General features: G+C 47.9%; 3 protein-coding genes across 3 annotated transcripts in view; 1 reads left to right on the top strand and 2 right to left on the bottom strand.

The window, feature by feature from the left end:
- LOC148385947 (uncharacterized) overlaps positions 1 to 5,320 on the bottom strand; it is a 34,046-nt gene extending 28,726 nt beyond the window's left edge. Inside the window, exon 1 of the mRNA XM_088398888.1 lies at positions 5,305 to 5,320. The gene's annotated coding sequence lies outside the window, so the exon portion shown is untranslated. The remainder of the gene's footprint in view (positions 1 to 5,304) is intronic.
- Positions 5,321 to 6,037: 717 nt separating this feature from the next.
- Positions 6,038 to 16,667, top strand: LOC148385946 (uncharacterized). The gene is made up of 3 exons (XM_088398869.1): positions 6,038 to 6,535; positions 6,761 to 6,872; positions 13,310 to 16,667. Exon 3 carries the CDS (start codon positions 13,553 to 13,555, stop codon positions 16,133 to 16,135), a length of 2,583 nt encoding a protein of 860 aa, XP_088254995.1. The 5' UTR covers positions 6,038 to 6,535; positions 6,761 to 6,872; positions 13,310 to 13,552; the 3' UTR covers positions 16,136 to 16,667.
- A 4,592-nt stretch (positions 16,668 to 21,259) lies between these two features.
- On the bottom strand, positions 21,260 to 23,403 carry LOC148385945 (forkhead box protein I1c-like). The gene is made up of 2 exons (XM_088399418.1): positions 22,358 to 23,403; positions 21,260 to 22,257 (listed from the first exon to the last, which is right to left on the bottom strand). The coding sequence occupies exons 1-2, from the start codon at positions 22,863 to 22,865 to the stop codon at positions 21,740 to 21,742; spliced, it is 1,026 nt and encodes a 341-aa protein (XP_088255544.1). The 5' UTR covers positions 22,866 to 23,403; the 3' UTR covers positions 21,260 to 21,739.
- Positions 23,404 to 23,623: the final 220 nt, after the last annotated feature.

Raw genomic sequence — 23,623 nt, 5'->3', positions numbered from 1 at the left:
TTTGGGCTCCATGAGTAGAACCACAAAAACCATGCGATCCAACGGTTGGCTGAATGCTGTTTAAGGTACAACAAAGTCTAAATGAATGTTACCTGTAGGCTGGTATCCTGTTTGATGCTATCATCAGGGTAAGAGTCCTGCAAAGTTCTGGCTGGTTCAAGCAGCGCATCATCAACAGAAGCCTGAGAGTAATTCAAGTAAAAGAGATTGATGCATCAATACTAGGAAAGAAAAACAAGAAATCAAACATTTTGTATCATATAACTAGTCTTTTAGTAAAATAAAAGTTAGCTTACAGAAATAAAAACTTGCAACATTTCAAAAGAAAAGTTGAGATGGAAATGTCTTTTTGAACGTCAAAGCACTAAATAAAAAAATTGTTAATTCCACAATCCTGATGAGTTATTGAAATATTGCTTCTGAGTGACTCACTAATATAGGGTATTTTATTCCAGTCTCTTTCTAGAATTCATAATTCTTGTATAGAAAATATTTGGATATACATACCACCAGTCATGATTCTGCCATTCAAAGTCAAAGAAAAATGTACTCTCCTTTTCAGAGTACTTGGTTGTTTGGCATTTTTCTGCCGACAGAAGTTGACCCCTGTATTCTAAGATGAAATCTCCTTGTTCAAAGGGCTGGGTAGCACACACGCCTCTTCCTGCAAGGACATTTTATATAAAACCATTGGTTATGAGAAAATATTTCTTTAAGATACACCTTTAACCAAATAATTGTGGTGTTATCTTACAATTTTAATACTAAGTTCTCGCTTAGAAACAGAAATACAACAACCAATCTGAATTTGATTGTTGTTTGTGTCATTTTATAAAATAAATAAACATATATACTTAATGGATAAATGGTCTAAAAATGAGTTTATTACCTTTTTGATCATCAATAAATCTTTCCACTAGTCCAGGTTTGTCCTTTGAGGATTGAATGTAAAAGGTTGCTTCATCAGCAGGCTTTTTTCTTGCTTTCCTTTTGGACATTTCTGTCTCTAAAAAATAATTCAAAACATGGCAGAGAGTACTTTAACAAGCACTCTATATTAATTTTAAAAGATTTGTAATAATCCACTGTATAAAGACTGAAGGAATAAGCCTGGCCTGAGAACTAACAGAACAAGAGTGATTAAAGAAAGAATATTTTTCTATAATCTTTTTCAGAAAATACTGATATATTAATGAAAATGTTTGTCGGTTTGAAGCTGAGCTTTGTTTCTTCTAACTAGTCACAGTTCCAACCAGATCCAAAAAAGGACTGAAACAGCCCTTTACCTAAGTGCAGGGGTGTCCAAGTCCAGTCCTCGAGGGCCGCATTCCTCCATGTTTTCCAAGTTTCCCTCGTTAAACACACCTGATTCAATGATCAGGCTCCTGCACAGGTGTGTTTAACGAGGGGAAACTCGGAAAACATGGAGGAATGCGGCCCTCGAGGACTGGACTTGGACACCCCTGCCTAAGTGGGTAGGTGTGTAGAATGCACACAGACTGAAAACTAGATGTACAGACACTAAATAGTGCAAAAGCACCATTTACCCCATTATTATTCAATTGGGGTACTCCACCCCACCAACAAGACCTCCCTAGACCCCCCCAAAGATCACAGCATGTAGTAATTCTACATGTTCACAGCTAATTTTATTATCTCAATAACAACAAGTAATGTCATGAGCTATTTCTGTCTCTACGTGGTCACTCTTCTACTTTCAGCTCTTCCTTGAGTCAATGTGTGTTGTGAACTGAATTCTTACAAACCCAAAAGCTGGACAAAAATATGCACGACATAACGCTGACATCCTGCTGAGTCACGTGTAGGCATGTCAAGACATGTCTGTCAGCAGGCAAGAGTGCACAGGAAAACATATTACAAAAACCAGCAAAGTAGGCACATGTATCATTACTTTTATAATGCAGTAACTAGATAGTAACTCAAATACCTTAAATGAGAATAACTTGTAACTATAACTACCTTTTTTTAAAAAACTAACATGGCCAACACAGCACAGCAGCGGTGCTGCATCCAAAGAAAAGTTATTTCAATAGTTTTACCAGTATAACTCATACTTTACAGGAGCTACCAACTCGTTTTTATTATGTTTCTGTTTGAAAAGTGAACGTAGCATCCTGATTAGCGCTAGCTAATTAGCTAATTTCCGGATAGTTTTATTTGCGTCAGAATGCTTGTGTTATCTAAAGAAAGCATTCTTACATGATAGAAAACCACCGAGACATACAGAAGACATGCAGATATATCATAACACTGAGCTTTACCACGTGTTTAACGAGTTTTGAAGAGGTTTCGGCAATTACGGCCAGAGTCCGGTTCTGGGGTTAGCAACTATGAAACATTAGCACATCGAAATCACCCTGAATATAACACTGAGCAATTATACATGCTGTCGTTCTCTTTTACACCATTGTTTTTAAAACAACTGTAAGCTAAGATGAATGACAAGTTAAAAAGCCGGACTTTCTGAGGGGAAAACGTTACGCCATCCGAGTGGCAATATACCGAATCCGAAGCCATAATCATTGCATATAAACCCCTCGGGGTCTGGACAAAAAGCATTTCTACATCAGTTTCATGTACTTAGTATTTACATGCAGTTGATTTACTCACCGTGTATGTTGTGTTTCGATAGGAGCAGCGTGTCTTCGTCGCGGAGCAGTCTCAGCCTTGCGCCGTCACACGTAGCGAAGTGCCGTTAAGCCGGCGGTTTTAGCCGCATGAAGCTAACACATGCAATACCTGCTGATTAAACTAATATGTAAACTGATGGTAAAGAATAAATTACTATTTATTTATACCTTTATTTTTATGTTTAGAACATGCAAAATGCACGAGACAGTTTTTAAAATAAGCCTAATAGAATGAGCGTATTTTTATAAAGCAAACAAGTGTCATGAATATTAAATAACATGTAGATAAATTGCAATTGTAATGCAGGAATTTTATGTTTACACTATTATTTTAGCTGCTATGGTTACTAAAATAATAATTACCTGGTTTAAATCTACAGGAAATAGCATTTTATTTTCTTAATCAACACTCGGATCACGAGGTGCCCTGATTGGTTGAATCATACACACTTCCGGTAGTGTGTATACTTGCAATACCACTTGCCATGGTCGGGGGGACGCTACTGAGCACACACACTTCACACACACATTTCTCAACATTGCGACCATGTGGGGTAAGTGAAAAAAATTCGTGAGGCATGTTGTTAGAGCATTTCAAGCTGTTTTAGAGTGGTTTCCCGAGTGGGGTCCAGGATTTTGGACCCCACAACGACACAGGGCCCCACTTTGTTGGTGGGCTCCCTGTCTTCGGACCCCCCATACTAATAAAAACAAGTGCACACACACACACACACACACACACACACACAGTGGAGCCTCGGTTTTCGAACATCCGGGTTCTCGAACAAATCGGTATTCGAACAAAAAATTCGAGATTTTCTTTGCTTCGGATGTCGGACGAAATTCGGTTGTCGAACCTTGCGAGATGAGCCGAGAGGACCCGCGTGCCAACTGACTCCGTTTGTAATTACGTTTTCGTTACTCTCAGGATTGCATCAAGTCTAATCATGCCTCCAAAGGAAGCAAGTGGGAGCAGTAAAGCCATCCTAAAACACAAAGACGCTCCTAAAGCAATGCGACAGTGATAGTCCGGCCCGCTAGGGTTGCGCGATCGGACAAAATTAGGCTCCCTGCGCACTGAGGTCCACTTAAATTCTGGAAAGTCCATTAGGACTTCAGAAATATTTTCTAAATTATAGCGACCGCTCTATCACAATATTGCGACCAGCGCGGTGCAGTTGCGCGGTCGGCCAAAATTAAGCTCCCTGCGCACTGATGTCCACTTAAATTATAAAAAGTACATCAGGACTTTAAAAATAAATTTCAGCGACGGCTCTGTCACAATAATGCGACCAGTGCTATGCAGTTGCGCGGTTGGTGATGCGCTACGATTGCGCGTTTGGCGGTGCGCTGCAGTTGCGCAATCGGACGAAAATGCGCAAATGAAAAAATGCTTCAAAAAGGCTTTTTTTTTTTTTGTAATGGGAAAACATGATTCGGAATTCGAACGAATCACTTCTCGAGCAGCCTTCTGGAACGGATTGTGGTCGAAAACCGAGGCTCCACTGTATATATATATATAAATATATATATAACTTACTCCTCACCCCCCGTGGGTAGTCTCTTTTCCCCTTCAAGCTCGGGTCCTGGGAGCTTGAGGGTTCTACGCAGTATCTTCGCTGTTCCTAGTACTGATATATATATATATATATATATATATATATATATATATATATATATATATATATATATATATATATATATATATATATATATATATATATATCAGAGAATTGAAGTGTCTCTTGCTAGCCAAAAAAATAAGTCCCCCTGTCTTCTTCGGCCTTGGGTCTTATGAACCCACAACTTTCCAGTCTCAGGGTGGACACTCTACCACTAGGCCACTGCGCAGCATGGAGTTTCTTGTGCGCAAAGACTGCGCGACCAGTGCGCAATTGCGCATCTTAGAGGGAACACTGGTTCTGACTACCCTACTACTACTACTACTACTACTACTACTACTACTACTGCTACTAATGAAATACACTCATGTAGAAAAAAAATCGAATCTAATCAAGAACAATCCGAAATGGGCAAGGGGCCACGCCACTGTATTGCCCAGCTACATTTTGGCGATAGGTCTTGCAAGGTGCACCAGAATCTTTCCACTGTTGGAAAAATACATCTTTTGGAGGGCAGAAAGAATTTCCATTTAATAAGCGCGCATGCACGCACGCAAATACACACACGCGCACACTCTCTCTCTCTCTCTCTCTCTCACACACACACACACACACACACACACACACACACACACACACACACACACACACACACACACACACACACACACACACACACACACACACACAGAGGCACACTAATCCTTGACGACAGAGTCATTAAGAAATACAATCAATCCATTTGTGGAGAATTTTTCCTTCTCTGCATGCCCCATTCATTGCTTCCAAAAAGCCATTTGAGTCGTAATGAAAGTATGGCGCTCAGTGTGTGTGTGGCGTGGCTCCACGACACCAAGTTGGAGCTCTGACGTTACACGAGAGAGAGAGAGTGTGTGTGTGTGTGTGTGCGTGTGCGTGTGTGCGTGTGTGTGTGCGTGTGTGTGCGTGTGTGTGTAAAGTGTGTTTTTTGTGGCAAAGACACACACAATTACAGCAACACGCTAGGTCGATACCAGCAACTTTTGGCTTACCGCTGCGCACAAGCTCCGACGATCGCGATAAGCTGAGGTAACTCACGCGAGACTTAAGGCGCGGTGACGTAACTGTCCAACATTTTAACCTCAACATAGGAACCTTTCTAACAAGTGCCTTCAGGTTGCTGCAAGTCTCGACAAGGCGCGTGGCTACATGCAAATGCGCGCCTGCCAGTAATCAGCCCGGCAGTTAACAGGTCGACCACACGCACCTGCCTTGCCTCAAATTCGATTTATGATCAACTCCACAGTACTGTATGCATCTTCATTTACAGACTCACTAAAGGATTTAAGTACAAATTCTAAAGTAGGTAATTTCGGGAATTAATTGAAAGTCAAATGTGCGTGCCCCCTAAACAATGTAGTGATGTGATCTTGGCATGACAGCTTGATTGACAAATTCATTTTTTCAAAGGTGCTGCCAGTAGCAAGCCAATTGGCTCCAAAGGTTCTAACTGCGATACAAAATTATATTGTGCTGCTATAGCATAATGATCACACGTTCTTTTCCTTTTAATGGACCGAACCAACCGTATTGACTGTTCTGAAGTTAGTATTCATCTGGCCTTATTCCGAAATGAAGTTGCCAGCTTTTTCTAAGCCATACAACCAAATTTGTGACACGGAGTCTTGAGAACTCGGAAGCCCAATGCAATACAAATCAATGCAAACCGGAAGGACGCAAACATCTAGCATGCTAGCAATCTGCTTGGATTATTTGGGGAATATCTCACAGCTCGTTGGGGAATAAAGGGAAATGTGCTTTTGGGAGTTTGCAAACATATTTTAAGGTTGTGTTAAACTTATAATCATATTAATATCTAGTATTGAAGTGCTCGTGTGGATTGGTGGGGGCCGAGGAATGTGCAGGCAAACTGCATGAACTTGTTTTCTTGGAAGTGTTGTGTATAGGCCCAGACAGGGAGTACCGGACGAGATAATCTCAAGGTCGGTGAGAAAGGAGAACAACGGCACATCTATGGGACTGGGCATCGAGGGGAAAACCCAACCGCCTGACCTCAGCGACACCTGGACGGGGAGGAGATGGCCATCCACCAATCATCTCATAATATTTTGCATGCTTTAATATTCATATTGTGTTTCTTTAAAACTGGGCAACCCGGAAGAATGTGTCGTCTTTTGGTGGTCACAAAAACGCACGAGTTTTAGTGTGAGGGACCCGGGACCCAGGCCTGTATTAGTGCGCTTTGTCAGGAATAAATAATTGGTAAATTTGGTCTGATTGATCTACTGGTCTTCTCTTTGACAGAACGAACTCGCAAAATTGTTAGGTGCGCCAGTGTGTGGATTAGGACATAGCAATTTATGTGTTAAGTGTTGATCGCAATTTGGAGTCAGATCAATAACTAGAATCCGTAACCTAACAATTTCTTGGTGACCGCGGACGTGATGTCAAGAGAAGGGTAATTGACAACTCGTGGTCTTCATCCAGGACACCGGACAGTGTCAGGGACATTGTCTCCCGGTCGGCGAACCGTTGGAAATAAGCGCACAACGTTGAGCTGGTACGACGTCTCCTCAACCCTGAGCTCACCACTGATAAGGTAAGCAGAATACCTGTTACTATAAGTCGAAATTCTGCAAATTGAAAGAGGAAATTTAAGAGGAGACTGTTGTTCAGATCAAATAAGGTGTGCATGAAGTGAAGATACATACGGTGAATAAGTTTGGAACTTACGTGTGTAACGTGTACGGTAAAGTCAGGGACTTACGCGTACTACGGATAGGTCAGGGACCTAGTGCTTCGTCGTGGCGGACAAGGGTACGGTGACGATCGTATTCAGATAGCTGGGGTTAATAAAGAGATCCCCGAGGGGAAGTGAGGCCTCCTCAAAAAATATCCGGTGGTAACAGTTCCTCCTGTGAGAGATCAGACCACTAAAATATCCAAAATGAACAACCAAATTGGGGGGAGTTTGTGTGATGAGGGGAGTTTGTGTGATGAGAGCAGTGTGTGTGCTGAGAGGAATGAGTGGAGTGAGATTGAAAGAATGTATGCTGATGTGGAAGCGCAAATTGTGAGTGGCATTGACCGAAAGAGAGTGGCGAAGGAGCGAATGAGACACCGAAAAGTCTTCGCGAAATTGGAAGGTGACAAATTGTTTAGGGGCTTCCCAACAGCTTGGGACATGGAACGCCTGGCACGGCAGTTGCAGCAAAAAGAGACTGGGGTGCTGAAAAGAAAGCTCGCCTTAGAGGACGAGAAAAAAGGCGCCGGCTGGCGTAAGCGGAAGGTGCTCGAGAAGCACATTAGGGAGAATGAGGAAGAGCGACGCTCCTTGCACAATTTTGCGACAGCTGCAACAGCCATTTTTGCCACTCAGAAGAAAATGCCCGTAGAAAGTGTTGTTAATGTGAGAAAAGCAGAGGAGGTAGAGAAAGCTGTGAAAATAGACGAGGAAAGAAATGAATACAAGGGCATTTATCCATCTTTGCATGATGTGACACACCCGAGTGCCCCCACCCTCGGAGTGAGCTATGTTGGACCGCCGCCGTACGGCGACCCCGGAGTAATGGCTCCGGTGGTGACGCTGGGTGGCAGGATGGTAGTGGATGTCGAGGGCGAAGGCGAAAGGGCGGATCAGAGTATTGTACAGTTGATTGAACAAGCAGTAAATAAAGAGAGGCGACGTGCCCGGGAGGGGGACACATCCCGCGTGGACACCTCCACCCCCGGTCCTAGCCCTCAACCGTCCAATGTGACGAAAGGAGAAAGCTGGCATAGACTTACGGCCGAGAATGAGGCGCTAAAAAAGAAAATTGATCAAGCCGATGAGCAGCGTAGACAGGAAACGCAGATGTTAAAATGGGCAACGGAGAAAGGGAGACGAGAAGACGCGAAGAGCGCACGAAGACAGCAAGAGCGTCCACAGTGGGAAAGCAGCGAGGGTGAGGAAGAAGATGATGTTGTGATGCAACAGAGAAAAATGTTGGAGTGCGCGAATCAGGACAGTAGAAAGAAGTGCAGACAGGGAGAGAGAGAGACACGGAGAAAATATAATTTGCGGAGTGGTCAGGGACAGATGACACAGGCCGAGGTGCAGAAAAATGAATTGATGTGTCCGCTGGTGACCACATCGGGCGGTCAGCACTACGAGCCCATGGTGCTCCGTGATGTGACCGCGATGATGGAAAAGATGCCCCCACTTCACAGAGGAGGCAAGGTGTGGCTGAACAAATTTTTAGCTCTGATGAGTGGGCAGAGCTGTACACTCGGTGACATGCGCCAGATGTTGGCAGGAGCATGCTCTCTAGTGCAATTGCAGGCAATTGAGGAAGCAGCAGGCACAGCGAGACTGGGGAGGGAGGTGCCCTTGCCACAAGTAGCAGCGCCCCTGTTTGAAAACATTAAATTGACTTTCCCACAACCCACCGATCTGGCCCCCACTATGTTTCCTTATGATGTGAAAATGTCACCTGCACAACATTATGTAACATGTGTGGAGAGTTGGATTGAAACCACAGGTCGACATCCGGCTCTCACGCACGAGGCAGAGGTGCTCTTCCGAACGGCGCTGCTGGACGGACTTCCACCAGATGTGAAGAAGCAGCTAATGTCAGATCCTGACATTCTGGTTTGTGCCGAAGAACGATTTAAACGTCATCTTTTGCATCACTGCAGAATGTTCACTGAGTCACAAGCTAAAGTTGAAAACGAGACAGACGCATTATCTAAACAGTTGTTGAAATTACAGTTGGCAAAAATGCATGGTGAAGCTAAACAGTCTAAATCACAGAAAAAGGAAATGCAAATGTCACAGGCTCCTCAGGTGGTGGGGCGCGGAAGAGGCCAGTTCCGGGGCGGATACAGAGGCCGGGGAGGGAGTGCACCTGCTTACCCGGGGAGGGCAACATACAAGCCCCATTCAACAAACGCATGTTTCATCTGCGGCGAAACCGATCACTGGGCAAAAGAATGTCCACAGTATCGACCACGCGGAGCCACCCGCCCAGCCGGAGGCCCGCCGTACCAACCCGGGGCGCCGATGCAACAGGCAGGAACAGCTCCATCCGGTGGACGGCCCTGGCAACAGCCACAAACGCACGGAGGTCAGTACTACCAACATGATGATCTCTGGTGTGGACAATTTGAATAGGGCTGCCCGGGGAGCCAGGAAAGCAGTGGCCCGGCGGAGCCAATGCTTCATGTGACAGTGGAAGGAAAACCTGTGAAGATGCTGGTGGACACGGGAGCAACTTATTCATCAATAAACACTGCCCTTCCTGTATCCTCACTGTCAAAGAAAACAACGACTTTAGTCGGCTTCTCGGGACAACCACGTACTCTGCCTTTCACCAAACCACTTGAAACTGTGATCACCCGGACAGGGTGTAGACTGTGGCACAAATACATCCATTCCACAGACACTCCGATCAATTTGATGGGAAGGGACTTGCTGTCAGCCGTTCAAGCCAGAATTCTGTGTGGGCCAGAGGGAGTGATTATTCAATTTCCAGATGGCATCAGCATCCAGTGCTCACAGCAGCTACAACAACATGGTCAGTGGCTGATGGCGCCCCTACCGGCAGAAGCAGAAACTGCAACCATCTACTGGGCCAGGCTGGAGCCAGAGACCCCTGCTGGTGGCGGTGTGTTCTCGACCTACCTACTGTGGAAGCCTTGGATCTGCTCACTGGCGCCATACCACCCACCTGTTGATCCTTTGCATTGCACTCTATATTATGACCGAAAAAGTGATGATGTATATCGGGATTTGTTTGAAGAAATTGAAGGGCACATGTGGGATTTAACTTCATCATGCATTTTGATTGGTAAAGAGGGAGTCGCAGCGGCAACTGAATTGACATATGAACAAATGCAGTGGTTCAAAATGACAGGGAAAGGGGTGCCACACATTTCGCTGGCTCTTGCCCCAGGACACGAGGCCAGACAATTGGGCTCAATGGTCAAGCAGTTGTTGCAACAGACCGATTGGCGGAAAACTCACATTCCTAATTTGTACTGGTCTGAGTCTCAGAATGCATACCAAATTAAACAAACCATGGTAGACACAGGATTGCTGGAAATGATGTTGGTGTCCCGCACACACGGTAGGGAGTTAACTGATCATGAGGACGCTGAAGTAATGCTGGCGGCCTTGCCCGACACACTGTGGTCCCAGGGTCCATTTGATGTCGGGTTTTGTCATTCGGTGGCCCCTATTGATCTCCAAATGGATGAGACGCAGCCTATCAAACGGCCTCAATATCGTTGGCCGAAAGAGGCGGACCAAGGCATGGAGGACACTCTGTGTGGCCTCTGGGACGCAGGAGTGTTGGAAGTGTCGTGTTCCGAATGGAATACCCCGCTGAGGCCAGTGCGGAAAGCAGATGGGAAAACATGGCGCATGGCACATGATCTGAGAGCAGTAAATGATGTCACCATCACTCCTGTTCTTCCCGTGCCGGACCCGCACCGGATCCTAGCGTCATTGAACCCTGCCTACCAGTGGTTCACAGTGATTGATTTGGCCAATGCCTTCTTCTGCCTTCCGCTTTCCCCCTCAGTGCGGCACGTGTTCGCATTCACCTACAATGGAGTGAAACTGCAATACACTCGCATGCCGCAGGGATTCAAAAACTCGCCAGGTTTGTTCAATCAGGTCCTCAAGGAACTCCTTGAACCATGCCAAATGCCGGATGGCACTTTGTTGTTGCAGTATGTTGATGATCTGTTGATTGCAGCAAAAGACGAGCAGGCGTGTCTTGCAGGAACAAAGAAAGTGCTGTTGTGGTTAGGAGAGAAAGGGTTCAAGGTGTCAAGGAAGAAACTGCAATGCTGTCGCCAACAGGTCACTTTTCTAGGTCGAGTGTTGACCCCTAGTGGCCTCGCCATGTCGCCTGAGCATAGAAGCTCCATTCTCCGTCACCCACGGCCCACCACTGTCCAGGAGATGCTATCATTCTTGGGGTTATGCGGCTATAGCAGACACTACATACCCTGCTTTGCCGACAAAACCGGTGTCCTCCGAGCCCTGATCCGTGAACAGGGGGCCAGGAATCTCAAGGCTTGCCTGGTTTGGACACCGGAGGCTGCCGAAGTCTTTGTGTCACTGGTGCAGGAGCTGGCCTCTGCTGCGGCTTTGGCCACTCCTGATTACACCCTGCCCTTCCATTTAGATGTCTCCGTTTCAGGAAAAGTTGTGAATGGAGCTCTGTACCAGAAAATGCAGCATGGACGTGCAGTGCTGATGTATTGCAGCGTCCCCTTGGACAACATTGAGCAACGACAACCCGACTGTTCCAGATATGCTGCTGGTCTGGCGAAGATCTTACTCAAAACAGCCCACACGGTCATGGGACATCCCATCTATGTGTTAACTGATCATGCGGTATCCTCATTTGTCGCGTCAGCGGCATTCACGTTGACTCCGCTGCGACAAACACGGTTGTTGAAAATATTGACTGCTCCAAATGTCAACTATGTCCATTCCGGAGTGAACATGGCGGATCAATTGTTGGTGGGTCCACATGAGTGTGCATTAAAGGTCCAGACAGTGACAAAAGTCCGACCTGACCTCTATTCCACTCCGCTCGGGCACGGTCGGGTGGTGTTCACTGATGGCTGCTGTTGGAGAGACAAAGAGGGCTCCCTCCATGCGGCCGCGGCTGCGGTCGAGTGGAGGGATGGTTCCTTCCAGCCTCTTAAAGTGATGAAGCTCACCACCCGCCCATCAGCCCAGGCGGCAGAAGTCTTTGCCTTGGTGTTAGCCTTGCGGCAGTGTAAGGGGGAAGCCGTGACCATCTATTCTGACTCTGCCTATGCGGTGTCGGCGGCCTTAATCGATCTGGTAGGGTGGCTACAGAACGGGTTCACAACGGCCAGAGGCCCGGAGATTGCACACAAGGACTTGATGTTGCAGCTGTTTGAGGCGTTGAAATACCCAAGCGAGGTGGCCGTTGTCAAAGTGCCTGGTCACTCTAAAGCTGACACCCTCGTGGCCAGGGGAAACCAAGCGGCTGATGAATTGGCCAAACAGACGGCCGGGTACGGCAGGGCAGCGGACATGATGGTGTCCCACGGTCCAGTGATTGTGGACGGGGAACACCCCGACTCCTGTTTGCCTCTGTCGCTTTCACATGCCGATCTGTGTGCCGCCCAGGATGCCGCGTCCCCGCAACAAAAATCAGTCTGGCTGGCAGCAAAGGCTGTCAAACGATCAGATGGCTTGTGGGTAGGACCCAAAGGCCAGCCCGCTCTTCCGGAAGGAAGGCTAATGGCAGAGGTCCTGGCACAAGCACACACACCTTCCCATGTGGGCCACCATGCCATGATGATCCATCTCCGGAGTTGGTGGCATCCCAGACTCTCGGACGTGGTCTGGAATTTCGTTGCGGATTGTGAGTCCTGCCAGACGTTCAATGCACGCCCTACGTTGAAGCCAAAGCCCGGCCTGTTTCAGCCGGCCCCGTGGCCGGGGGCAGAGGTGATCATTGATTTTACCGACATGAGTACAAGAGTGAATGGGAAACGCTTTTTGCTTGTGATGGTTGACGCTTACTCAGGCTGGCCTGAGGCATATCCGTGCTCAAAAGAAGATTCTACTGCTGTGATCAAGGCTTTGATCACCCATTACATCCCCACGCATGGTTTCCCGGCCCTGATCCGCTCTGACAATGGTACACACTTTAACAACAAAGCCTTGGCCAAGGTAGAATCAATTTTGGGGTTGAAGCATCGATTCGGCTGTGTCTACCATCCTCAGAGTCAGGGCGGAGTTGAACGTATGAATCGAACACTGAAGGAGAAATTAGCCAAAATTATGGCTCAAACGACAATGAATTGGCTCCAAGCGCTCCCGCTTGCCTTGTTGTCTGTGCGGCAGTCCGTTAACAGGCGCACTGGATTCGCACCGTTTGAATTGATGACGGGTCGTCTAATGCCGGGACCAGCAACGACGCTCGTCCCACCAGAGGATGTTACGGTACCAAATTTGTCTCATGCAGCATACTGGTCCTATTTGTCTGCTTTGGTGTCCAGTGTTTCTGCACAGATTGGAGAGAAATCCGCTGCGGCTGCGGCGGAGGAGGGCGTGTCGGCGGAGAAACAGCTTACGCCGTACGTGTACGTCCGAGTCATCTCCAGAAAGTGGACGGACCCCCGGTGGAAGGGCCCCTTTCGTGTCTTGGCCAGGACGTCTCACGCGGCCCAGCTCGACTTCAAAGGACGCCGGTGGTATCACTACTCACAACTCCGTCCGGCCCCAGAGTTTGTTCCATCAGGATGAAGGTATTCCTGTTTGGCCGTGTCCCGGACCCGGCCAAAAGGGGGGGGACAGAAGGAACAATACGGAAAAGGAAAGGTTTTTGGGAATTTTCAGAATTATTTTTAGTAGGAGTGCTATGTGTGAGTTGTCTTTTTGTGTGGGCATTGATGACAATTGATGAGACCATCCAGCAGAAAACGTCCCAAATTCAAAATTCACCCACCAACAGACAATACCGATGCAGAGGAAAAGTAGTCTATGAAGCTGAGGTGAACACAACAGAAGAGCTCTCACGAGAGGAACAGGAAGGTTTGAGACAGAGATGTGACAGCAAAAATTGGCAAACGTATGTCACGTTGTCTAATTGGACAGAGACCAACCAAACCTTACATGACAAATTGGAAAAGTACCAGAGAAGGGTGTGGAGGAACCAAATTCAACAAGTAAAGAAAGTATTGGATTTAGCCCCACCCGATAGAGAAGGGACATGTATTTACCAATGTAAAGAAGATGGACAGTTTGTTGTTGCTTCGTGTCATGGACAAAAGAAGTTAACATATGGAGAAATGTGGTTGTTTTATTCTCAATGCTCAGGGAATGAGTTTGGTTTGTTCTCGGTTGAGAGGGCATTGGAGAGTCACGGCATACAATTATCCACTCAGATGACGCAGATGGCGGTGAAGGTAAGTAAAGGGAGGTTGAACGATAAATTGAAAAACCCCGCCCCAATCAAGGAACCATTGTGGTACTGTAATGGAACAGGGTGCCCCACAGCATATTACAATGTGTCTGAGTACCATTTAAACATCCGGTCCAAAAGACAAGTGGTGACTGGGGTCACTCAGACACACCGCGGGCTCTGCGAACCGGTTCAATCATTCAAATGGGGGATCCAGGTTTGCATCCCTAAAAATGTGACAGTACAAATTACCATACCGTTTGATAGTTTGGTAAACGGGCAGATTAGAGGACAAGATTATCGGGATTATGATTGGTATTTGACCAATGAGTTGGTAAACAGGGGTTGGAAAAATTTGGTATGGGACACCAAAGATTGGTATAAATCATGGGGGACTAGTGTTCAAGCGAAACAACATCAGCAAATGATAAAAGGGGACAAAACACAGACAGGCATCACCTTGTGGGTTAATACTTCGCACGATTTACATTTGGGAAGCCGCACAATTGGATGCTGGGGTTTCCAGTTAAACATATATATGTATGGATACCCGTATTGGCAGGTGTTCCTATGTCAAGGTGAGGATGCCGAACAAGAAATATCCTTGAGTCCCTCGACAAACCCTCGAATCCTCGCAAAAGCAGTCAGGAGCGTAGATGATTGGTTTAGGATCACCACGGGAGTCACTGCTATAAATAATAATTGGCTTTTGATGGCAGAACAAGCTGCTAATACTACTGGTGAAGATTGTGTGGTCTGTCTTAAGGCAAGAGTAGTGTTGAAAATTGTACCAGCGGCAGTAGAATCATCTTGTATCTTACAGGTGTTGACCCAGCCCAGTACTAGTGGTAATTGTTTGATTTATGAGGATATTTTCCCAGTCGTAGGCTTGGAAAAAAGAAAGCCCATTTTTGACAACCATGTGACTCAACAAAATATGACATGTTTAAAGTTAAACGGAACCGGCATAAGTATTGGGACAATAGATCCCACATGGTGCAAAGTCAATTTGTCACTGAATGTAACCTCTCCTCTCTCTCGTGCAGACATCTGGTTGTGGTGTGGTGATGACAAATTATATGATCGCTTGCCGAAGAACGCATCAGGTATCTGTGCCCTCGTGTCTTTGATAATGCCTGTGGTGGTTGTCCCCATTGAAATACAGAATCTCAATTGGGACCTGGAGTTCCCACTGGCGGAGCTCCTGAAGCGAGCCAAAAGAGACGTTTTGCCCCCGTGGTTGAACGACGACGATCCAACATATATTGACGCTATAGGAGTGCCCCGGGGTGTACCAGATGAGTATAAACTCGCTAATCAAGTGGCCTCGGGATTCGAAAGTATCTTCCTATGGATCACCCCCAATAAAAATGTAGACCGTATTAATTACGTTCATTACAATGTCCAGCGACTGGGTAATTATACAGCTGAATCATTCGCCGCAGTTCATGAACAATTGGCTGCAACGTCGTTAATGGCGTTCCAAAATAGAATTGCGTTGGACATGCTATTGGCTAAGGAACATGGTGTATGTGGAATGTTTGGTGATGCATGTTGTACTTTTATCCCAAACAACACGGCACCAGGGGGCCGACTGACCAGGGCGTTGGAAGGACTAAGGACACTGAACAAAAAGATGAAAGATCATTCAGGTGTACACACCGATATTTGGTCTGATTGGATGAAAGCGTTTGGAAACTGGAAAGGGCTCATCATGTCTGTGCTTGTTGCTGTGGCTATTTTCACTACAATTATGATGTTATGCGGTTGTTGTTGTATTCCATGTATTAGATCACTCACTGTCCGGTTGATCGAGAAAACCGTTGGCCCGTTGCCACCGATGGGGCAATATACCCTGTTGACTCAACATGAGCCGCAGGGGGAAGGAAGGATCGACACCGCGCTGGTGGCTGTTTGCTAGGGTAACGGGTGATGACCTCATAAATGAGGTCATGAGAGGGAATAAAGGGAAATGTGCTTTTGGGAGTTTGCAAACATATTTTAAGGTTGTGTTAAACTTATAATCATATTAATATCTAGTATTGAAGTGCTCGTGTGGATTGGTGGGGGCCGAGGAATGTGCAGGCAAACTGCATGAACTTGTTTTCTTGGAAGTGTTGTGTATAGGCCCAGACAGGGAGTACCGGACGAGATAATCTCAAGGTCGGTGAGAAAGGAGAACAACGGCACATCTATGGGACTGGGCATCGAGGGGAAAACCCAACCGCCTGACCTCAGCGACACCTGGACGGGGAGGAGATGGCCATCCACCAATCATCTCATAATATTTTGCATGCTTTAATATTCATATTGTGTTTCTTTAAAACTGGGCAACCCGGAAGAATGTGTCGTCTTTTGGTGGTCACAAAAACGCACGAGTTTTAGTGTGAGGGACCCGGGACCCAGGCCTGTATTAGTGCGCTTTGTCAGGAATAAATAATTGGTAAATTTGGTCTGATTGATCTACTGGTCTTCTCTTTGACAGAACGAACTCGCAAAATTGTTAGGTGCGCCAGTGTGTGGATTAGGACATAGCAATTTATGTGTTAAGTGTTGATCGCAATTTGGAGTCAGATCAATAACTAGAATCCGTAACCTAACAGGAGGCACTAAAAGTCTATCGACGGCTCACTTGTTATGCTAAGCTTAGCAACTAGCACGGCGATGACACGCAGCGCCGTAGGAATTTTCTGTTGTGCCTTGTAGTTGTTGAATGATGAAAATTGATGAAATTCTAGCTAACTTGCTAACCAGAGTTGCGACATAGGTCTGACAAAAATTCTGTAAATTTTGACCATCGAATTGACCTATTCGTTTGTAAGCAATGGCACCCTTTGCACATCTAACCCAAGATAAAAATCACCTTTCTACGCTGCAAGTGTATAGCTCTAATTAGTCAAAATTACACTTACTAGTTATTTGTTTAGTTAATTGCTTTATTTAATAGCAGCCCTTTATTTTGGTTCATTTTCAACAGTTTTTTGTTGTGGACACCTGGGAGCAGTATTGGGGGGAACTAGAGAATAAATAATTATGTTCTTTTTATTTATGTGGAATAAAGACAAGTAATGTAATTATTCACAGTCTGTAGGAATAACCAAATGTAGCAATGTAAAGTGTAATGTCAAACAGCTTGCCTTATTTCTTAGAGTGTGGTGGGTGCTTTGCTTGTGCTTGCCTGCGCCTCTGCTGCTTGCTCAAACACTAACGTGACGACAAATGTCGTTGCTTTCAAAAGCTGGCGAGAGTCTAAATAGTGTGTGTGCCGTAAAGTTCTAAAGTGAACTGCTCTAAAATGAAATCCGCTAATGCGGCGGACCTCGGGGGTTCCTCCGAGGCATATGCGGGCCCTAAACAGTCAAAGTCAAAAAGTCAAAGTCAAAGTCAAAGTCAGCTTTATTGTCAATTTCTCCACATGCCAAAGACACACAAAGAAACCGAAATTTCGTTCTCCCCTATCCCACGGTGACAAGACATGGCTCACAACAGACAAACAAGTAAACAAGTATAACAAAAGCATGCTGAATAAATAATGAATAAATAACACAACAATAAATAAATAAATAAGAGGAGCAGAAAAAAAAAAGGAGCAAGTGCGCGTACAGCAGACATTCCCGAAAATAGCGCAACAGTGCCGCACGCTACGCAGAAGGGGGTAGCGAGTTCAGGGCCCTAACAGCCTGGAGAAAGAAGCTGTTGGCGAGTCTGGTGGTGCAAGAGCGCAGGCTCCTGTACCTCTTCCCAGAGGGCAGAAGGTCAAACAAAGAGTGAGCCAGGTGACTCACATCTCTGGCAATCGAGGTCGCCTTGCGGGCGAGATGGGAGGTGTAAATGTCCTTCAGGGAGGGGAGCGAAGCACCAATAATCTTACCAGCCGTATTCACTATGCGCTGCAGGGCCTTCAAGTTCTGTTCAGTGCAGTTACCACCCCAGACAGCGATGCAACTGGTGAGGACGCTCTCAATGGTGCCACGGTAGAATGTAGACAGGACTGCCTGATGAGCACATGCACGCCTGAGCTTCCGCAGGAAGTACAGGCGGCGCTGAGCTTTCTTTGCCAGTGACGAGGTGTTTGCGGACCAGGAGAGGTCCTCACTGATGTGCACCCCCAGGAACTTGGTGCAGCTCACCCTCTCCACCACAGCACCGTCGATGATCAGCGGCAGGTGTGTTGTGTGACCCTTCCGGAAGTCAACAATGATTTCCTTGGTCTTATTGACGTTCAGCAGGAGGTTGTTGTCCCTGCACCACGTGGTCAGAAGGTCAAGAGTCTCGTCGCCCTTCGTGATGAGACCCACCAGAGTCGTGTCGTCAGCAAACTTCACTATGCGGTTGTCGCTGTAGGTCGCAGTGCAGTCATGCGTCAGCAGGGTGAAGAGCAATGGACTGAGCACGCAGCCCTGGGGGGCCCCCGTGCTCAGCGTGATGCTGGCGGAGATTTTGTCGCCAACACGCACCACCTGAGGCCTCTGACAGAGGAAGTCCAGTAGCCAGTTGCAGAGGGAGGTACTGAGGCCCAGCTCGTCGAGTTTGCAGATGAGTCGCTGCGGCACAATGGTGTTGAAGGCAGAGCTGAAGTCCACAAACAGCAACCTCACATATGAGTCCTTTCTCTCCAGGTGGGTGAGGGCCGAGTGGAGGGCAGAGCAGATGGCATCCTCAGAGGACCGCTTGGCACGGTACGCAAACTGGAAAGGGTCAATGGTGGGGGGGAGAACGGACTTGATGTGCTCCATGACCAGCCGCTCAAAGCACTTCATGATGATGGGCGTCAGTGCCACAGGGCGGTAGTCATTGAAGCAGGACGGTGCAGGTTTCTTCGGCACAGGAACGATGGTGGCAGCCTTGAAACACGAGGGGACGATGGCCTGCTGCAGGGAAACGTTAAAGATGTCCGTGAAGACACCCAACAGCTCCCCAGCGCAGTCCTTCAGCGCTCGACCCGGGATGTTGTCAGGGCCCGCCGCCTTACGGGTGTCAATAGCGGCAAGCGCCCTCCTCACACCGTCGGCAGAGAGGCGCAGGGGCTGCTCGTGTGGGGGGGGGAGTGGCCTTCAGCGGGCAAGTGCTGTTCTGGGCGTCGAAGCGAGCAAAGAAGCGGTTCAGATCATTCAGCAGACGGACGTCGCCCTCACAGCTCCTCGGCGCGGGCTTGTAGTCCGTGATGGTCTGAATGCCCCGCCAAAGGCTACGTGCGTCCTTGCTGTCCTTGAAGTGGGTGGAGACCTTGCACGAGAACGCCTTCTTCGCTTCTTTGATGCCTCGGGACAGGTCGGCCCTCGCTGTCCTCAAGCCAGCCTCATCCCCCGCTCTGAAAGCCTTGTCCCTGGCCCTCAACAGTCTGAGGACAGCCCCCGTCAGCCACGGCTTTCAGTTCGCGCGAGTGACGACGGATTTCGAGCAAGTCACATCATCGATGCACTTCGTGATGTAAGAGGTAACAGAGTCAGTATACTCCTCTATGTCCGTCCAATCGTTGTAGGTGGCTGCCTGCTTAAACAAGTCAACAACCAGTCAGTGGTGTCGAAGCAGTCACGAAGTGCATCGGAGGCACCCTCAGGCCACACTCGAACCTGCCTCCGAACCGGCCTGGATGCCTTTACCAATTGTCTGTATGCAGGCAAAAGCAAAACGGTGAGATGGTCAGAAAGCCCCAGATGGGGGAGGGGGGTGGCTTTGAAAGCTCCCTTTTGCGCCGAGTAGACTAGGTCCAGGAAGCTGTCTCCACGTGTCGGAAAAGGAACATGCTGGTGAAGCCTCGGGAAAACAGACTTCAGGTTGGCATGATTGAAGTCTCCAGCGAAGATGGTGAAACCGTCAGGGTGCGCTGTTTGCTGTTCACTGACAGCCTGGTACAGTTCACCAAGCGCCGCGATCCTGTCTCCTTCGATGTTGGAAGGCGGGATGTAAACCGCGACTAGCAGAATCGCGGTAAATTCCCTCGGCAGATAAAAAGGACGGCACTTAATGATCACAAACTCCACAAGCGGCGAGCAGTGCTTACATACCACCACAGAGTCCCGGCACCATTCTTCTCGGATGTAGACGCATATTCCACCTCCTCGCGACTTTCCCCCTCGTACAATGGCACGGTCCGCCCGATAGCACGCTAGCCGCTCCAGATGCACGGCAGAGTCCGGAATGTTGTCACTCAACCAGGTCTCGGTGAACACGAGCACACAGCAGTTCCGCACCGTCCGGTTCGTAGACCTCAGCAGGCGAACGTAATCCATTTTGTTGTCCAGCGATCGAACATTCGCCAGAAGAATGGGGGGCACCGCCGGTCGCGCTGGGTTGGCCGCCAGCCTGGCCCGGACGCCCCTCTTCTGCCTCCTCGCACACCGTTTCCGACGGCTCCCAACCGGGGGAGGAATAGCGGGTGAGGTCGGCGACGTTTCAGGACGTAGCAGTCCGAGCGCCTTTAATGTCGACGCTTCAAAGTCCAGAACGCCGCAAAACCCACTTCTGCCGATGTCAAGCAGAACCTGCCTGCTGTACTTGTAGCACGGACGAGACGAACACACAAGACTGTCGGACGAACACTCATTAGACTCATTAGACTCTTGTGTTGTAAACGCTCGCCGTCTCTCGAGCTCATTGATTGGTTGCGTGCGCCGCCTATTTATGCACGCGTCCACATCAATGGACGACGGCGTGATGCCTAAACACATGCCGAGGCCTGTGTGTGTGCGATGTGGATTCCAGGAGCATTGTCAGGACCCGCCAAATAGGGCGCTGTCACCACGGCGACGTGCGAGTGCTGCCACGGAATGTCTTGTGAAGCACTTTGATGGCGTTCGAAAGGGCCTTCTGCCTTTTCAGCTTGATTTCCAAGTTTCAAGTTTGATTGACTCTTGAATGTATTTCACTATTGTTCTCGATGAGCGCGTTTGATCCGCTTATGTTGAGTGTCGTGGGAAACCGGAGCCTTCCCGCTTTGCTAAATATCACTGCACAGTCCTCGTCATTCTTCATGAAAATGTAGCAAAGGAATGAAACGCTGAGGGTTCCGGTTGAAATCTTTATTTCCAAACTTTTCCACAATTCCAATCCAAATATGTCAAACTAAAAATCGGATCACAGAGGCGAGTCTCAGCCTCTGACGGTGTTGTTGTTCAATTCCCACTCAGTGACAGAGTGAAAGTCATTCTACTTGGATACAAGCAAAATTTTCAGATTTGAAAAAAACGGATACCATACACCAAATAGCATCATTGACTAGGTGACTTTTAACGAGTGAAAAATACCAATGGGTTTTCTTTTCTTTGTTTTCCCCCCCATTCAAGTGTAGCCTTTGTCAGATTATCTGTTTCATACGAAACTTTGCTACATTTTGCTGATGCATGTAAGTGTTGCAATTTTTGCTCTGGACGCTGTAATCCCACGAACTCGAAAACACACAATTTGATGTATTTTCTTTAATTCCGACGTTGAACCCAACTTTGAACTTATAAAATATCAATAACGCCAATAATAAATAGGGTCATTCACACTGTGACGGACATTTCAAAGCATCAAGTGGATGTCAGAGTCCCTGGTGGAGAACCAGCGAGTCAAGGGGCAGATCGTTCATGAGGTGGCCCAAGAGTTGAGACTGGACGAAGTCGAACTCCGCCGGCCGCTCCTCTTGGAACTCCAGCGGAGGCGTGCACGCAGTCTCCGGGTCCGCGTACAGAGACGGGGAGAAGTGAAGAGGGGCAGACTGAGAACAAGGGACGAACGTAGTGGAGGCATGACGAGAAGAAGAAGAGCTGCAGGTGTCCCACTGCGGCACCACGGGTCCTGGTGAGGAGACAAGCCCCTGAGGAGGAAGCAACGAGGGCTCATCCAGGACCCGTGTGGACTCGAGAGGCCGAGATGAGATATGCGGATCCGACGTGGCGGGAAACTCGGCGCCGGGACATTTGGGCCAAGAGGACGAGGACTTGCTTTGTTTCTTGGTGGAAGTCGCCGTGTCGGTTTTACTCTTCCTCTTGCGGCAGAAGTTGCCGTTTTCAAACATCTTATCGCAGTTTGGGTCCAGAGTCCAGAAGTTCCCTTTGCCTGCGGCAAGAAAGATGAAGGTTAGGAGTGGGTTCAACGGCTCAGGATCTTGCTCAAAGACACTCTAGCATGGTCACGATATCTCTCTCAGGAAACTCACCCGGATTGTTGTCCTCCCGTGGAACCTTCCGGAAGCAGTCGTTGAGCGACAGGTTGTGCCGGATGGAGTTCTGCCAACCGGCCTTGTTTCGGCTGTAGAAGGGGAAGTGCTCGGACACGTAGCGGTAGATCTGGCTCAGTGTCAGCCGCTGCAAGGGGGCACTCTGAATGGCCATGGCGATGAGGGCCGAGTAGGAGTACGGCGGGCGGGCCAGACTTAGCATGTTTTCCACTGAGTACCAGGGTCCGCCGGCTAGGAAGGCATTCTGGAGGTCGTAGAAGCCAGCTCCGACATGAGGCCGCTCTTCTCTGGACTCGCGGCCAAGGTCTGGTCGGAGGCACGCTTCTGAGAAGCGGCTGGCCTCGGGCGGAGGACTGTAGAGCCTGAAGTCGTGGGAATCTAAAGCCAGAGGCTGGATCTCCTGCTGGGGGAGATGGCAAAGAGGCACCAAGGATGTCATGACGATGCTGTTGAACACACTCGACACCTGTCCGCAGGCTTTCGACATCTGCACTTATACTTTGAGCTACCGCCCACATGCAAGCTGATTGGCTGCGACTACACACGCACACACACACGCATACACACACGCAGCGGCTGTTGGCGGCTTGAATTCCTGCCCTGGGGCAGATGACAATGACTGATTGAATCTCTTTTTACGATTTCAGTCGTTACTCATCTGCTTAACATCACATTAGGTTTGTTTAAATGCCATTAATATATCGTTAAATGAAGATGTAATGTTTTGAATTAGTCACAAAAATGTGACAAAGCCACTAAGTACTTTAACTTCTTACTTTTTGGTAATTCACATATTTTTTGCTGTCTAGTGTCCTCTGCTCACCATGTGACTCACGCACGCACAAACTCACTCCTCATTTTAATGTGTTTTTTTGTGTGCGTGTGCAAATCCTTGATTTCTATCAAATTGCGCATGATGATCTTGATGCGAGAGCAGCATTTTGATGCGCGGGCGAGTGCTGACTGTAACCTCGCAGACAAAAGTGACGCGCAGCCTTCTTATCACACCTGCGACACCGGTGGGACTTTTTTTTTTTTGTCTCGGGGATCCCTAAGCCCCAATGACGCGCATCTGCGCATCAGTTGGCGACTGCATCCATTCGACACCCGACGCAGACAAAACAAGACAGGCTGAGCTGTAACTGATGACTGGGACTATGTATGCGGGTCCCGGCGCTGTTCTGTCATGTGATGTCAAATTGTCTTTCCCTACTCAAATGCATGGCATTACCTTTACTTTCATCC

The sequence above is a fragment of the Syngnathus floridae genome, chromosome 15 (assembly GCF_059516105.1).
Source record: "Syngnathus floridae isolate MCC-2025c chromosome 15, RoL_Sflo_1.0, whole genome shotgun sequence".
Lineage (NCBI taxonomy): Eukaryota > Metazoa > Chordata > Actinopteri > Syngnathiformes > Syngnathidae > Syngnathus > Syngnathus floridae.
This window is presented reverse-complemented; position numbering and strand designations above follow the sequence as displayed.